The sequence below is a fragment of the Amphibalanus amphitrite genome, unplaced genomic scaffold (assembly GCF_019059575.1).
Source record: "Amphibalanus amphitrite isolate SeventyFive unplaced genomic scaffold, NRLGWU_Aamphi_draft 000042F_arrow, whole genome shotgun sequence".
Lineage (NCBI taxonomy): Eukaryota > Metazoa > Arthropoda > Thecostraca > Balanomorpha > Balanidae > Amphibalanus > Amphibalanus amphitrite.
In genome coordinates this window covers 688,884-706,234 of record NW_024881538.1, presented here as the reverse complement: position 1 = coordinate 706,234, position 17,351 = coordinate 688,884, and the positions used below count along the sequence as shown (strand labels likewise).

The 17,351-nt window shown below is 52.4% G+C and overlaps 1 protein-coding gene across 3 annotated transcripts in view; it reads right to left on the bottom strand.

The window, feature by feature from the left end:
* Nucleotides 1–728: 728 nt before the first annotated feature.
* LOC122376299 overlaps nucleotides 729–17,351 on the bottom strand; it is a 73,239-nt gene continuing 56,616 nt past the window's right edge. The window contains exons 7-12 of one of the 3 annotated variants that reach the window (XM_043356102.1): nucleotides 16,199–16,306; nucleotides 7,678–7,742; nucleotides 6,997–7,071; nucleotides 6,363–6,545; nucleotides 5,501–5,710; nucleotides 729–2,770 (exon numbers count right to left, since the gene is read on the bottom strand). In XM_043356102.1, the coding sequence (XP_043212037.1) occupies nucleotides 2,661–2,770; nucleotides 5,501–5,710; nucleotides 6,363–6,545; nucleotides 6,997–7,071; nucleotides 7,678–7,742; nucleotides 16,199–16,306 (751 nt within the window). In that variant the 3' untranslated portion in view covers nucleotides 729–2,660. Of the gene's footprint in view, nucleotides 2,771–3,182; nucleotides 3,230–3,446; nucleotides 3,500–5,500; nucleotides 5,711–6,362; nucleotides 6,546–6,996; nucleotides 7,072–7,677; nucleotides 7,743–16,198; nucleotides 16,307–17,351 lie in introns of those variants that run through there. The other 2 variants (XM_043356112.1, XM_043356110.1) reach the window with 2 other exon arrangements.

Here is a 17,351-nt window from a genome sequence, read left to right as displayed (position 1 = left end):
CCAGACTCAAGAGACTTGTCGAGCAGCTCCGTCAATTCGACCAGCTACACCACCGGTCACTCTGTGTGCTGGCTGGTCACATCGCATATCGGCGTCCTGTGCCCCCCCCCCCCTGAGGGATGGTCTCTGCGGCTCCCGGCAGCACCATCCACTGACCGCCCCCTCGCGTCCGCCCGTCCATCCGCCCTGCTGATATATAGCGGCCAAAGTCCCCCGCGACGCATTTAAGTGCCGCCGCCAGTATAATACACCGATAACTGCGCTAATGGTCAGTGGCCCAGGCAATAGCAGACCCGAGACCAAACAGGGTGACGGCTCCGCCGCGGGGAAGACCGGGTGGACGGTACTCCCGGGACGGAGCTGTTGCGGGTAGTCGGAGGGCGTCCGTACCTCCCGGTTTCTACACCTGGGATCGTATGGATCGTATGGCGACGCCGGCAGGGGAAGTCAGAGGGCACCGGCCTCACTTCTCCGTTCATTTCTTAGAGACAGCTTGGTGCACTAACTAAGGAGGCATATCTTCCAGGCTCCTGATCCCCTAGACTCGGTAGATGGTTACCCAGGGCCCTCCTTAAATTAAATTCCGAAGACCTGGCGAAACACAGCCCGCAGGCGCTGTATACCGCGGCCACGTTACTTTGGGCTAACAATGTTGGGTTGGCATACTTGCCACCGGTGCCACTGCCAACCACTCTATTCTCATTAAAACCATAGCAAGTCAAAGTCGATTTACTCCGCTTTGAGATATATTCAAAACGTCTTTGTATGCATGAGTAAGTATGGTTAACAATGAGGATATCTTAACAATGGCACAAGACAGCGGTATAGTAACCGGAAATCACTGATAAGAAAACACGTGTAAAACGATCGTTAGGCTTGGACGAATGATCCAGCCATCTTGGTTTACCGATATAAGCAAGAGCACAGCAAAGTTATTTAAAAAAGACCAGACACAGAAAAACAAAGGCGACTCCAGAAAACTAGATAAACTTGGTGATGATATCAGTGCCACTGAACGTCGATACTGGTAAATAAATGACTGCTGAAAGAAAAACAACACCGCAGATAACACTTCTGCGGCGCTACAGCCCGCGCCACACTGCCATTCTAACTCGGCCGGAGTCGCAGCCGCCGCAGCTGTCCACGGGAGCTGGTCCGCGCAGCCGCCGGGCCGCTGAATCCTGAGCAGAGCGGCGGGGGCAGCTGCCCGGAGAGAGAGCAGCGGGGGCCGTGTGCCGGCGCGCGGGCCTCTTTGTACCGGCACGAGCCGCGCGGCAGACCGGCACACCGGCCGAGCAGCCCACGGCGCCGTGAGATCCCAGACTGCAGTCTAGTGACGAGCGCACACACAAACACATACACACACAGTCGCTTATAGCAGGCAACACTCGACACAAGCGAACACCAACCGATTCTGACCCGGCCAGCACACGTTATCCTCGCAGTCACGGCGGTGACAGTTGTCTCAGTAACTCAGAACTCCTCAGTACCCCCAGTTGCCTCAGTGATGCATCCGCAAATCCCACGTCTCAAGAAATCAGCCACAGTCGCGACGCCTACCTTCCGGGAGCTTCAGAAACGTACCAATTCGACACCTTTTTTTAAACCCCACTTCTGTTCTCCGGTGAATTTCCGGGAAGCACGAAAGATCTCTTTTTAGAAGTGTCCAATCGTCCGATCCTGATCAAATTTGTGTGTTCGTAAGCTTGCTCTGGCATTGCTTGATCTGCCAAGACAGACAAACTTGAGAAAAATCGAGTGACTGTACCTTTTTTGAAGGTTTCTAAACAACTTGTCTGAACTTCACGGGAGAACAAATGTGGGATCATTTAGAAAACAAATCACAAAGCAATAATCTCCGCTTACCACCAATTTATCCAGTGACGTGGGCAGATCAGATGACTATCCAAGCTCCATCTCATTATAGTGTCGTATGACTAACCACTGCATCCGGCCTATGTACCGTGTAGTACGTGCTCACACAAATCACTCGTTCATCCACATACTGGCTACGGGAGCGGCACTAGCTCGCTCCGTCCGATCACAGAGAGCACCTGCTCCATCGCATCACACGGCCGCGCCGGCGGTCTCACGCATATATAGAAAAATACCTGCCCCTGTCCGCTACCGCTGCGGGACCAGCACGATGGGTGTGGTACACGGCGCACCACGACACCACGCAGCAGGATGTCTGGGGCCTGAGGGGCTCCTGGTGTTAGGGAGTCCGTTTTGCTGTCTGTTAGCAGCCCACAGCATCAGGGAGTGGCCAGCCAACTGTCCCGCCATTACCCATCTGTTCTGGAACCGTGGAGCGGCGGTCAGCAGTTCTGTTGTCAGGGCGCGGCGATATCCGTGATAACCCGGTGCCTTCGTCCAGCTCGCTCTGACACCATACGAGCCAGGTGGTCGATCCAAACCAGCGTCAGGAGTTCGTCCTCCCTACAGAGTCTATCACTGGCACGGGAGCGCTGTCTATGTAGCTCCCCTGGCCAACATTGGGGCTGGAGGGCCGTCCAGCTCACCAGGCCAAACACTGACGCTGGAGCGGTGCTTTATCCCGGCGCCGGGCGGTACACTGTCCTGTCGCCGGGAGGCACACTGTCCTGGTGCCGGGCGGTATCCCTGACCCTCACTGGCGGTGTCCGTCTCCCTCTGACCTATCACCGTGCTGAGAAGAGGGGTAGCAGCGCCAGGAGCAGTAGCCAGCTGACGGCGGTCACCGCAGCCGCCGACCGCGAGCCGCTGGTGGATGCCTCCGCTCGACAGTCGCCTGAGGGGGACAGGGGCAGGGGTTACAGGTCAGAGGTTACAGGTCAGAGGTCAAAGTGAACGGTCAGCGGCTTCCGCTCGACAGTCGCCTGGGGGACAGGGCAGGGGTCACAGGTCAGGTCAGAGGTCAAAGTGAACGGTCAGCGGCCTCCGCTCGACAGTCGCCTGGGGGGACAGGGCAGGGGTCACAGGTCAGGTCAGAGGTCAAAGTGAACGGTCAGCGGCCTCCGCTCGACAGTCGCCTGGGGGACAGGGCAGGGGTCACAGGTCAGGTCAGAGGTCAAAGTGAACGGTCAGCGGCCTCCGCTCGACAGTCACCTGAGGGGACAGGACAGGGGTCACAGGTCAGAGGTCATGTCAGCGTTTACAGACTTCCGATCGACAGTTGCCTGAGGGGACAAGGCAGGGGACAGAGGTCAGAGGTCATGTCAGTGGTCAGAGGCCTCCGCTCGACAGTCGCCTGAGGGGACAGGGCAGGGGTCACAGGTCAGAGGTCACGTCAGTGGTCAGAGGACTCCGCTTGACAGTCGCCTGAGGGAGAACGGGGCAGGGTTCGTAAGTCACAGGCTTGACAGTTGCCTGAGGGGACAGGGCAGGGGTTACAGGTCAGAGGTCATGTCAGCGTTCAACGGCTACAGGCCTCCGCTCGACAGTCGCCTGAGGGGGACAGGGGTCACAGGTCAGGTCAGAGGTCAAAGTGAACGGTCAGTGGCCTCCGCTCGACAGTCGCCTGAGGGGGACAGGGCAGGGGTCAGAGGTCAGTGGCACCCACTCGACAGTCGCCCGAGCGAGACAGAGCAGGGGCCAACAGCCACAGGCCTCCGCTCGACAGTACCATGAGGGGGACAGGGCACATGTCCGAGTTCGCCAGCGGTCTGTAGGTGGTCTTTACAGGCCAGAGGTGAGAGGTGAAGACCAAGAGTAAGAGGCCAGGTCAGCAATTGGTAACTGACATCAACAGGTCAGTAATAGGATGCCATCTGTGGTCAGATAACGGGCCATATAGTTAGATCTGACCATACGGGTCAGAACGGGGTCAAAGGACGTGACCTGTCAAGCTGAATGAACCGGGTAAGAATCAAGGCTTTCGGCAGAGCTGATTGGCACTTTCCTAGTGGAAAAAAGCCTCGTAATTTTGTTCAGTTGCGGTGAGACAGCAATTATGTTAAGTATCGTCACCTAAGGATTTCCCTTCACAATGTTGGAAACTGGCTTCAATTGAAAGACATTGGTGTCGCCGATCCTGGGTGCATTATTTACATGATTTCATCACACGAAGTGAAGAAAGGCGAACATGCGTAGAACTCTCAACTCTGGCCGGGATTATATGTATAATTCAGCTGAAGGAATGTAATGTGTTTAATCTGTTGAACACAACCTGCATCAACCATCGGAAGATAATGTTGGAAAGGCCAGCCAGCCTGCCAGCCACCGGGCCGGGTAAACTAATTATGCCGCAACCTAACGTCCAATTAGACACTTGACAGAGCCGCAGAGCGGGAGCACACTCGAGCGGTGGCTTCATCCGCCCGGCTTTAGTAATGAGCCTCCACATGTGGCTACCTCTCCGTCAAACGGATAAGGCGAAAATGAATAACAGCGTGGTTACGCGTTGTATGTAGAGTTACCATACTGTGGACAGGCGGATTTCGGTGGCATGTGTGCGTGTGTGTGGGAGGGGGGGGGGAGGCTGGTGGTCAGTGAAAAATCTTCATCAGTACCGTCGTTCTGGGTGTATGTAGGGACATCTAATTTTAACTTTATGCGATAACAGAAAACACGTTTTATGAATAAGAAGATACCGACCTAAGGACAAGTAAAAGTAACCACAACGCGTAAGCACATTGCACAGAAATGCATCGTTTCATTTCATATAAACTACCACAAAGGTCACTTTTCATTTAACTTTTATAGTTCAATATAAAGTCCCACTTGTAACGTTATTAAACGAATGCAACATTCATCGCCGTATGGTGTACAGTAAAGTGGCTTCCTTCTCAATTTAATGCTACCCGATCTCCCATATAGCATCCCTGAGCACTTCGCATCTCATCACCTTAAGTGGCGTACGGCTCTCGGAACACAGCATCTGAACGCCTTTCGCGCGCATCTTGTGTGCTAAAATTTTACAACCGCTTCCACGTTGCCGGTTAATACTTCTTTAAGGCGCCATGACAGAGAAACGACTTTTTAAAGAGCGCATCTGCATAGCAGCCGCGGTGTTGAGCCTCCGGCGACGCAGCTGCTAAAGCGGGCTTTCAACCAATAAGCCGGCAGCGGGGAGAAAAACAGCGCCACGTTGCAGCCCGTGACGGGTCCGGTCTGCTGAGCGGTCCCGGGGGACGGCCGCCGCGCCGCAGGCAGAGTTCACAAACACGCGCCGGCGAGTACACACCGCGGCACCCGGCACACAGGCATACACACACCGGCACATACGCATAAACAAATAAACACAGGCACATACGCATAGGGAGGTGCACACACACAGAAATACATAAGGACACCCAACGACGCAAACGCACTTAGCATTGATTGCTGTTCAACTGGCCCCGCATTTGGAAACACTGAACAAAAATACATAAAATACACATCGTCCACACCACACACGTACCTATAAATCGTTTATATTTGAATATATTTATCTACAGTTTCGCTTTCCTAAACCCCAGACCCAAGAGACAAGTAAGCAGGCCCTAGTCCCGATTATCGCAGCCAGTCAGCTCGCACTGACCGTTGATGGTGACGTTGAAGGCCAGGCTGCCCTCCTGACCGGGTAGCACGCTCCGGTAGCAGGCCTCCTGAAGTGTGGAGAAGTGCAGACCGTCGCCCGTTGCCATGGAGATGAAGCAGACGCGACGAGCCGAGGGCGATGACCTCGACAGAGGAGAGGCCACCAGAAAGTGGGTGTTGTTCTCCTGCCAGCTACCGTGGCAACGATACTCTGCCGGTAGAGAGAAAACGGTGTGAGAGGCCCGGTCAGCAGCTGAGTGTAGGCTGCTAAATCATTACAGCGTTACATACAGCGGAGCAGGCGGGGGAAGTACCGGAACGGAGCGAACAGCATCGGCCGTGGGGAAAGCTTCGGGGAAGATCCGCCCGCGTGCCGGCCCGTAATCGTACATCCAACGAATGCATTCAGTGTATGGCCTTGTTCACTTATTGGGGGGGGGGGAGGAGTCGCCGTACGGAGGGTTAGCACTTAGCAAGATACATGGAAAAAATGCCACCGTACGCATTATGCGGATTGCAGATCCAATAGGTCATTTCTGTATGGCGTGCAATAGTTGCATCGGCTACACTTGGAAAGTGGAAACCCAATATGATAACTGTATGAATGAGCAAGTAGACACAAGCAAGCTTGGCATTGTCTATGTCTTGGTCAAGTCTGACCATCACAGCCTATCACGTCCGTGATCCGGGCTTGGCCTGGACCTGGTCCGGTCCGTGCCTCACTTGAGCCCCTCTTTCCTCTCAAAAGAACCCTATCTCCTCTCTCTCTCTTTCTCTCTCTCTCTCTCTCTCTCTCTCTCTCTCTCTCTCTCTCTCTCTCTCTCTCTCTCTCTCTCTCTCCCCCCCTCTCTCTCCCCTCTCACCTGAGCTCTCTGTCCTCTGGCGACACTCTGAGCGCAGTTCCAGTGTATCAGAGGCGTGGCAACCCATCACCAGGGTACTGAACGCCCCCGAGCAGGCGTCTCGCACGCGGCGGCCCTCCCGCTGAACACCAATGACCGCGTGTCGGCCCAGGTACGGGCACGGGTGGGACGGGTGGGAGGCCGCTGTTCAGAAACACAAATACAAACGGTTAGAGGGTGCAGACGTGCAGAGAGGAGACAGAGTGTTGATGATACTGGGAGTCGACGGCAGCAGAAGTCAGAGTTAATGAGCATAAGCGTTTGTGACTGCATCGAATCGCATCATATAGGAGGATGTTACAGGTTCCAAAGGTGAAACAATTCACCAGCACATCAGTTTGAACACATAACATTTAGGTGAGCATTACAATAGCGATGTTATCCATGTTTTTTTTGTGAATCGTGTGATTTTATGCACTCGTATTTATGTATAAAACACATTTTCCTCCGAATCATAGCAGATCCGTGCACATCATATCAAACAGCTCCATTCGAGTCATTCTACTCCCGAGGCCACCTAGTTTGGTCTCGTCTGCGCACGACCCCACTCCCCCACCCCCAGCAGCCCCCTACCCCCAGGAGAGTCAGTACTGACCGACTAGCGTGGTGAAGTTGTGGCGCGTCTCGTCAAAGAACTGGCAGGCGGCCTCGGGCGAGGGCACTACATCACCTGAAGAGAGGGATGAGATGTCAACAAAATTACGATCAATAGGCCAACCATACCCGTCGCGGGTAAAAGCTTCAATAGAATCAACAGCGGACATCAATTTATTACGGATACAGTATACACATTGCTTGATGTGTTCCGCGTATTCCTAACCGACCGACCAGCGAACTAAAACGGTTAAGTACATATTGTAGATGGCAGAAGCAAAACGTTCATGAACAGTCGCTAAAATAACGATAATGTAGAATAAAGTATCATAATTATTGTCTCCAAAGTCAGTTCCTACAGAAGTGTGGCCACCCCGTGGCCCGTACCCGCCTAGGTACTCTACCACTTATCATATTAGATCGCCTTTCATTGCCGTTCCTTCCAAGAAGCATTCCACTGACATCAGCAGACGAAATGCTTACGTCCTTGACCCCCACGCTCACACCTCCTGTCTTTGAGATATTCGTGACCTTTCTCCCACAGACCACATACACACATACACATTCACATACACAGGACCCCCCGCCATTTATCTTCCTTCCCCTGACCTCTGCACCATGAGCAGGTGACTGAATATGAGAGGTGTACGGGTGTGGGTGTGGGTGTGGGTCCGTCACTCACCAAGTTTTATCTCCACCACGTGCCGGTCACGTCGATAGAGCACGGCGCACTGGTAGCCGCTCGTGCTGTCGACAAGAGAATACACAGGTAAGATACGGGCGAAGGGATGGGAGAGTGGGAAAACTGGTGTGGTGAGAGACACATTACATCACATTTGATTGGTAAAAGTGGATAGCAAACCGCACAACCATGAAAAAGTGATCATTGAAAAGTTGTTATCACGAGGGAACACATTGCTATTCTCCTATTCAAAGACAGTCCCAATGCGGTTTCAGTCAGTCACCGAATAAACTAATGCTGCAATGGAAGCGATGGTGTGTGCATCGAAATGCAACGCATTCCAATCCACAAGCAACATTGCATCGCAATGTTGCCAAACCACCAAATCGACACGCTTGAGAGCGCAGCTCTCCGAGTGCGTCGGCTCGCACACCGTCTCTTTCTCAGCCCCGAGGGCACGGCGCCATTTTCACACTGATATTACCGACCGGTTCGAAAGCCGCCGGGTGCAATGCTAAATCACGGCGGCGGTTCATATGGCCGGCGTCCCGGGGGCGCCAGGAGCCGGCTGCCAAATAACATCGGCGTCTCAGCGTCCCCCGGCGGCGACTTAATCAGAGAGACGCTCAGTTGACACGGTTTTAATAAATCCGCGGCGCCCGCGCAGGAAGGAGCTGAGGCCACAGGGGGCCGGTATGAGGTCTGATGGTCCGGAGGGGTCAGGTACTGAGTCTGTTGCTATGTGGGACCGGCACAGAGGTGTGGTGAGGCCAGAGCAGCCAAAAGAGACACCAGTCGACGCACGTGGCCGACGCGCTGGCGGACTGGGATGGAAGGGGTCAGGCGGCGGAGACAGGTCCAAATAGACGACGGTGAAGAGACTCTCCACGGAGCCGGGTTATGGCAGGATGAACTATGGGGGCCACGCCTTTGGAGGCTGCCCGAACAGGACGGAAGACCAGCCCGGGAGGGGCGGCGACGATTCTGTCACAGCGAGTAAAGAATGGCCAGACCTACGCAAACCCGTTATCATAATTTATCAGCTGTCGAGTCAACATTGTGTTTCGCTGATATTAGGCGGACTGAACAAAGACAACGAGCGAGTGAAATTGCAGGTATTACGTTTCGTTGTTATTGCGTGCCGGAAACAAAGCGAAAACTCGGACAGCGGTGACGCGTCTTTATAAATTCAAACTGCTGCACCAATTGTGGGCCTTATGAAATGTAAATTAAATGCACTCATGCCGAAGTGATCAGGGACAGCCTCATATGTGATAGCAAACAGTAATCACTTTCAGGCCGGCAGCGTTCGGGCTCCAGGTGGAAAACATATTACCGGTCGCACGCGAGTCGGGGTATCGAGCGTCGACCACGCACCCGGACCGGCCCCGCCTTCACGGCACGAGCAATATAGCCGAGCGGGTCGGCACCCACCGTCCTAATGGCCATATCTCTCTACGGTAATGAGCACACACGACAGACGGCCATATGCCGTAATGAATACTTAGCCATCGAACGCGTCAGGGGCGGCGGGCTGCTGTATCGGTAGGCCGCGCTTGGCGATACGTTACAGGCGATATGGAGTGCCCCCCCCCCCCACTGCAGAAGTGTTATGGTGCACTATTGAAAAGAGTGCGGGTAACGCTGAATGAGGCGCATACCTGGCGCGTTGATGAGCACTGTCGGAACGCGGGGCCGTGAGCGATGAGTGACATGTGGTATATGAGTGATGTGTTATGTGTACCTAATGGTGTGTGAGTGATGTAGACTGGAAACGTACGTGTGTTGGCTGATGGGCGATAGGTGAACGTACACACTACACAAGCGTACACCACAGGGCGTGTGCATATGAGCACAACACATTGCGAGCGAGAGAGTTTGTCTGCCAAGTCCTGACAAGTGTCATGGCAAGACTCAAAACTGTTCAGAATCCGTATTACATTGCACCTAATGCCTGCCATTAGTAAATACCAAACATTTGAATCAACCGAACATCGCTGCTACGTCTGTTTGTGACCAGTGAGCTGAAACTTCATGACGTCAGGCGCACACCGCTCCCCCACGACTGCTAATGGAACTAGCTAATCGATAGCGTGGCCCGAGTCATTAGTGACATTCCTCTGATGATGGACCACGGATGATTGGTGATCTGCGCATAGCTCACCAAATGACGAGCCGTGCCTCACAGAGTCACCAAATGGCCATGTCAAAACTTGTGCGTCTATCATCGTAAGCAGTTGGTCCCAGTACCCTCCGCAGCTTGCTTTACGATCGCAAAAAGTCGACGGAGTCAGTCAAGCTGGTACGGTTAATAACGGAAACGAGATGAGCTCCCGACAGGAGGCCGCTGTAAAGTTAGGAGAGCACTAAATCGGACCACCGGCGCCCGGAGTGCCCTTCGGAAAGGTCTGACCATCCGGGCGCCATCGGACGCGCCAATAAAACACGAATCGCCGCGATGAACCTAAGAGCCGCTTCATCCTGTTGCCACTTGAGCTCTCTGAGATCGAGCGCGCCGGCCGAGTGTCGCTACTTGGCCGGCGAGTTAAACTCAACTCGGGCTCAGCTCATCAATCTTGGGTCGATCCCTCACATCTGGCCTCGGCAGAGAGCCGGGCAGCTCCGGAACAGGCCGGCCAAATTCTCCGCCCACCGACACGTTCGCGGGCACGGGATGGCATTCTGACGCAGTCAGCCGCCCGAAAAGTGACATTTTCTGGAGATGATTCGATGGACGTATCTCCGTACCACACTAAGCGATGATTTAATGGAGCGTTCTCGGTTCGCTGAGGCGTGCATACTGATTTCACAACAATGGCGCGGTTGGCGTTCAAGAACGAAGAATATGCCGTGGCATTTACACCCACGCTTGAAACCATTTCGGCCCACAGCCGCGTTATAGTCAGTTATTTATATGGCTCGATAACGATGAATGCCTGAACATAAAGGTCCCTAGGCAGATTATCATTGTTAAATAAAGCGTGATTCTAACAGACTTGTAAACGACTCTGAGTTGATTCGTGAATCGACTCAGAATCAAACCGTTTTTCGATGAGTCATGAGTTGATTCGAATCACTTCATCGAGGAACTTGATGAGTCATGAGTTGATTCGAATCAATTAAATTCAACATCATGAGTCATTTGATGAATCGATTCAAATTTTCAGACTCAAACAAAGAATCGACTCAAAAAAAATTTGAGTCGTTCACAAGTCAGCATCAACACCCTAATAATCAATGCTAGATCACCCCCTCAGCTTTAGCCATCACTTAACTCCATATTTCAGACTTACAAGAGCCTCAGAGGCTCAGGCACAGGCGCCTAATGAGCCAAAAGCATTTGGCAGTTGATAGGTACTTAGTCTTACCAAACCAAGTGCCTGCTACACTACCTAGGTACCTACATTTTACATGTCAGAAGTCAGAATTGACACCTGCGGCTGCCTCCCCTTCTCCCAGTCCCAATTTGGTCCCAATAATCAATCAACAGCATAAGAATTTGGGCGTCTATAGAGTCAAATACGCCCAAACTACCTATAGGCTATGCTATAATATAAATAAACTCACCTAGGTCGGTAAAGCTGGCGTCACCGTCGCCTTCCCGCCAAGGTAGGCCGTAATGACCAAGGTCACGTATGTCAAACTAGTGACAGATTCAGATCGCAGTTACCGTGCGATCGTACTAACTTACTGCAAATTTGTGCTAACCTGCTGCAGTGGAAAATAAGTAAGTACTAACTTACTTCAAATTTGTTAGTTCCAGATGTTCCAGATGTGTGCAACTTACCCCCTACCCCTTAATCGGCCCTTAAAGGAAGGGGCGCGTCAAAAGTGCCTCAAGGGTTCGTCTGATCGCCAAAATAAGGGTCGCAATCGATTCTTCGGGTCAATATCTAGGCGCAGCCTCGGGTTCCAGATGTGTGCAACTTACCCCTTACCCCTTAATCGGCCCTTAAAGGAAGGGGCGCGTCAAAAGTGCCTCAAGGGTAAGTTGCACACATCTGGAACCCGTGGCTGCGGCTAGATATTGACCCGAGGAATCGATTGCGACCCTTATTTTTGCGATCAGAGGAACCCTTGAGGCACTTTTGACGCGCCCCTTCCTTTAAGGGCCGATTAAGGGGTAAGGGGTAAGTTGCACACATCTGGAACCCAAGGCTGCGGCTAGGTATTGACCCGAAGAATCGATTGCGACCCTTATTTTGGCGATCAGACGAACCCTTGAGGCACTTTTGACGCGCCCCTTCCTTTAAGGGCCGATTAAGGGGTAAGGGGTAAGTTGCACACATCTGGAACCCGAGGCTGCGGCTAGATATTAACCCGAGGAATCGATTGCGACCCTTAGTTATGCGATCAGACGAACCCTTGAGGCCCTTTTGACGCGCCCCTTCCTTTAAGGGCCGATTAAGGGGTAAGGGGTAAGTTGCAAACATCTGGAACCCGAGGCTGCGGCTAGATATGGACCCGAGGAATCGATTGCGACCTTTATTTTTGCGATCAGACGAACCCTTGAGGCACTTTTAACGCGCCCCTTCCTTTAAGGGCCGATTAAGGGGCAAGGGGTAAGTTGCACACATCTGGAACCCGAGGCTGCGGCTAGACATTAACCCGGGGAATCTATTGCAACCCTTATTTTGGCGATCAGACGAACCCTTGAGGCACTTTTGACGCGCCCCTTCCTTTAAGGGCCGATTAAGGGGTAAGGGGTAAGAGCTAGGGCCAAATAAAGGTCATATTCTTGCTCCCCGTCCCCCAATTGACCTAATATGAGTTTTTTGAGCGGTTCTGAATCCGACGCTGTATTCGTTGTTGTTGCTGACGCTAACTTCACGGACATAATACTTACTTGTTTTCCACTGCAGCAGGTTAGCACAAATTTGCAGTAAGTTAGTACGATCGCACGGTAACTGCGATCTGAAGCTGCCACTAGTTTGACATACGTGACCTTGGTCATTATGGCCTACCTTGGCGGGAAGGCGACGGTGACGCCAGCTTTACCGATACCTTAACTACTTTCAATGAGTCTCAACTCAAGATCATATCTGATTCTGAGGCCTGAGCCACTCATGCAAGGTCATGGCCTCCTCGTTTGCTCCTCGTGGCCCATGAAGTCCCTGCTGATGCTGAATGTGTCACAGGTGGGATTAATCCTATTTTTGAGGTTGTACTGTTTGAATAATTTTATGTGATAAGTAAGAAGTAGTAACATTTGTTTCATTATCATGTAGAAAAAGTTTGATTAAAAAAAACATGAATGCCTCTCGGAACTTGTGCTTTTGAATTTTCAAAAAGACTTTCTAGGTAATAGATAGGTTACTATGCTACTCCTTAGTCCTCACTTATATTATAATTGTCTCTCAGAGTTACTTACAAATTTATCTGATATTGCACTGTTGACTGTTGAGTGTTGAAGATAGGTAGGTGTAAGGTAGATACCTATGTACCTAGTCCTACTAGGTAGCTGCTTGAATCTTTCGTCAAGGCTACTATGCTGCTTAATACAATTGTGGTATGCGGCATATTCATTTTATCATAGCTTTGAGTCAAATAATCAACAAATGCCTATAGTGAGTCATGGGTTGAATGAAATAAGTTCAATAAAAATGTCGCGTGAGTCATGAGTTGATTTGAATCGATTCATCAAAATGTGAGTCATGAGTTGATTCGAATCATTCCGTTGGCTAGTTGCTCGAGTCATGAGTTGATTCGAATCATTTTATCGAGGAACTTGATGAGTCATGAGTTGATTCGAATCAATTAAATTTAACATCATGAGTCGTTTGATGAATCGATTCAAATTTCCAGACTCAAACAAAGAATCGACTCAAAAAAAAATTTGAGTCGTTTACAAGTCTGGATTCTAAAGGGTAACGCCCAGTTCGCAAAGAAGACTGTTTGGTATCACCTCCCACTACTTCCAAAGCCCACAGTTTCTGAGATTGAGAACGTAAGACTGACCTTTACCCTCCTTCTGACACAGAGTCATTGCTTAGACACAAAGAGCTACGCCTTCGCAGCATATTTCGGAGATTCCACTGCCGCTGACACACAATATGCAGCACAAGGAGGATCAGCACTGCTCTCAAATATAGCACACCCTCGACTATATTCAACACATTTTGACGAACCAAAGACAGCGCCTACCTTAGTTCTATCCACATCCACCTATCGGACAACGCCACCGCACAGAGGCCCACCAAGCCTTCCTCACAGGCAGCAGCAGGCCACACTCATTACTGGAAGACACACCAGCGACACCCGCCCGCACCTCCGACTCCGTCTCGGCACCCGGCATGTCATACTCGGCGCATCGATTTCGGCATTACGGCCGAGATCTGTCGGCGGCGCGAGCCGGCGGCCGCCATTTCGGTAATGGCCTGTCCGTATCGGCGCGAGCCGGCTAACCGGACAGCGAACCGGGACAGACAGATAGCGGGGCAGCGAACCGAGCCAGAGGGATAACGGGACAGCGAACCGGGAAGCGAACCGATCCAGACGGATAACGGGTGAAGCAAACAGCCAGACGGATAACGGGCAGCGAACCGAGACAGAGGTATAACGGGACAGCGAACCGCGCAGCGAAGCGAGCCAGACGGATAACGGGTAAGCAAACAGACAGATGGATAAGGGGACAGCGAACCGAGACAGACGGATAACGGAGCAGCGAACAGAGGCACGTGATAACGGGGCAGCGAACCGAGACACGTGGATAACGTGGTATCGAACAGAGACAGACGGATAATGCGGAAGCGAACCGAGACACACGGATAACCAGACAGCAAAACGAGACAGACTGATAACGGGACAGCGAACCGAGAAAGACGGATAACGGGGAACCGAACAACAGGAGACAAAGGAGCGAGATACGTGGATAGTGGCTTCGCAAGCCGAGGAAAATGGTACGCTTATTAGAACAGCGAATCAAAATGCTTGGAAGGCGGCTTAGCGAGGTAGCGGACCGTATGACTCGGACAGGTTCAGTAATTAAGGCACGAGGAAGGCACAGGGTAAACACGAGCCAGACCATAGTTGAAACCGGCCATGAACTTTAATTGCGAGAGTTGCACAACAAAGTTCATTTGAAGTTTGAAACTCAACATCTTCCGCGGAACGCGTGGGTTCTAAACTGAAAAGAATGTTTATTCACAGAGCTGGGAGCTCGACCATTGTGAAACTCGCAGATATTAGACAAATACCGAGCACCTATTGTTCATTCCAAAGTTCGAGATCCGGCATGTATGCCTGATAACCTGTCTGGCCTGTGCTAACTGCGCAGAGCATCCGCCTTACCGAGGAACATCTCATGGCAGTGATCATCCCCCGCGCGCAGTGATATAGGGCGAGGGCGGACGCGCCGATTCTTCCGACGCCGATGGACCAGATACAGAGACGAGACGCGTCCGTAACGACGGCAGTACGGACAGAACGACCGACCTTGGGCTACAGATAGGCAGAAAGGCGGCGCGGCGGAACGGAGCAATCGCCGCCAGACGAGGGGACCGGGAACCGGGAACAGTGACGAGGGGAGATAGTGGCCACACTGAGCGCCAAAACGGCCGGATTATCATTTTATCTTTGCCTTAGCGCGCTCTGGAGGGAGATAGCCCAGACGCGGCCGGCAGAGTTTTCCGGATTCACCCGGAAATCTTTTGGTCCGCCGCCGGCACGTGCTGGTATCAGTGGACCAGCGGACGAAATTCATGAGACACGTCCGAGGCGGAAACCTCTGCGGCTGATGTCGGGATTAGGGTGATAGGGGCACAGAGGAACGGGTTAGCCTGATATCCCGATGTCTGTGCACTTAGTATCATATTCGAGGTAAATCAATTCCATTGAACAGCACCGACTTTCATAAACGCATAGTTAATATGCCTCGCAAAGATAGCTTAAGTGTCCAACGTGCCCAGCCTTTCTCACTAAGTGGCTTAGTGAACGTGTCATATTCGTCAATGTCAAAGCCGAGTTGAAATGTGTATTATCCGTCGGCATGATAAATTAGGCTTCAAAGGGCCCATTGTTGGCGCATGTGGATTGAAGTTAATGTGAGTCAGCTGTACTAAGCCGGGCTGGCCCACCCGCCCGTAGCAGGCAGCGGCTGGGTTACTGCAGTCCCATCGGGTGAGCTACTGCAGTTCCACCGGCTGGGTTACTGCAGTCCCGGGTGGGTTACTGCAGTCTCACTGGGTGAGTTACTGCAGTTCCATCGGGTGGGTTACTGCGGTCCCACTGGATGGGTTACTGCAGTCCCACCGAGTGAGTTATCGCGGTCTCACTGGGTGGGTTACCGCTGTCCTACTAGATGGGTTACTACAGTCCCAACGAGTGAGTTACTGCGGGCTCACTGGGTGGGCTACTGCAGTCCCAGCGGATGGGTCATTCTAACGAATAGTGTTTAATTTAAACTATTGACCGAATGCAGAGTTTTAATAGTCGAATAGTCACAGCCACTGCCCGGTTCCATGCCCATGGTAGTGGCGGGGAAGAGTTACCCCCCCCCCCCCGTCCACGCGGCGGCACCTACCATCCTCGACTGTGGTGGAACACCACCTGCGCGCTGTTCTCGCTCAGCTCCGTGATCTGACTGCAGATCAGCTTGGTCGACTCGTCGTCCTGACGCTCCTGACCCGGCCTGGAAACATCAGATACCCCGCGTCAGTACGGCCCACGCGCCACAGAGCGAGCGCATTCCAGAGAGCTGCGTCACAGCCAGGACCAATGGAGGCTGCACATGATCGAATGTTAGCGGAGCAATGGAGAGCGAACAGGGTCAGGTGGACATTTTGACGCCAGATCCGGCGTGTGTTCTATTAGTCAGCACTCCACATTAGTCAGACTTGCTCGCCGTCTAAGTAATCCCAAAAACAGTCCGCATTAATTGTTATCAGTCTATCGCTTCCTTTTCAGAATACGAGACCAGACAAGACAATAACTGTGTACACAATGACACATAAGCTTACAAGTGACACCAACTGTAAAAGCTAGAACACAACGGCTGAGGCACCCATCTTTTTAGCGCCACCATTTCGCCAAATGTCGGTCAAACTGGCGCGCACGGCGCGAACACAATCGCCTCTGCCGCGCAACGGTGGCGCTGAATGGCGCCCAATTTACAGATAGCGCCGGCCCATCACCGGTTCAAGTCAACACTCCCTTCCCTCCCTCGCTGTTCCTCTAGACGGAGGAGGAAGAGGAGTGAGGAGGAGGAGTGGAGTGAGGAGCGAGGAGTGAGGAGCGAGGAGTGAGGAGTGAGGAGCAAGGAGTGAGGAGGGGCGAGTGCCGATCTGCGACAATAGCGGCGCAGGCCTGCAGCTGATGTCGTCATTAGTCTGTGGAGGGCCGTGGACCGTCGATGGGGATATATTACGGGGAACAGCCAATCGCTGTCGGTATTTCGGCCGCTGGTCTGACCAGCCGGAGGGGAGGAAAACTGGAGGCTGGACGAGCGGAGGCCCCTGGGTCAGAGCGAATCAGCAGGAGAGAATAAGAGAGATAACACAAAGGAGAAGGACACGTATTGAAACCAGAAAGTGTAAGTAGGGACTCTACAGAAGGATCAGAAACTCAGAGGTTACAAGTTACAACTCACCCTCGAGTTCAAGAGGACTTCTCAGTCAGCTTGCTTTACCAAGACCTACAAGATTAACCCGCGCACTGACGGGGGGGGGGCGGATATC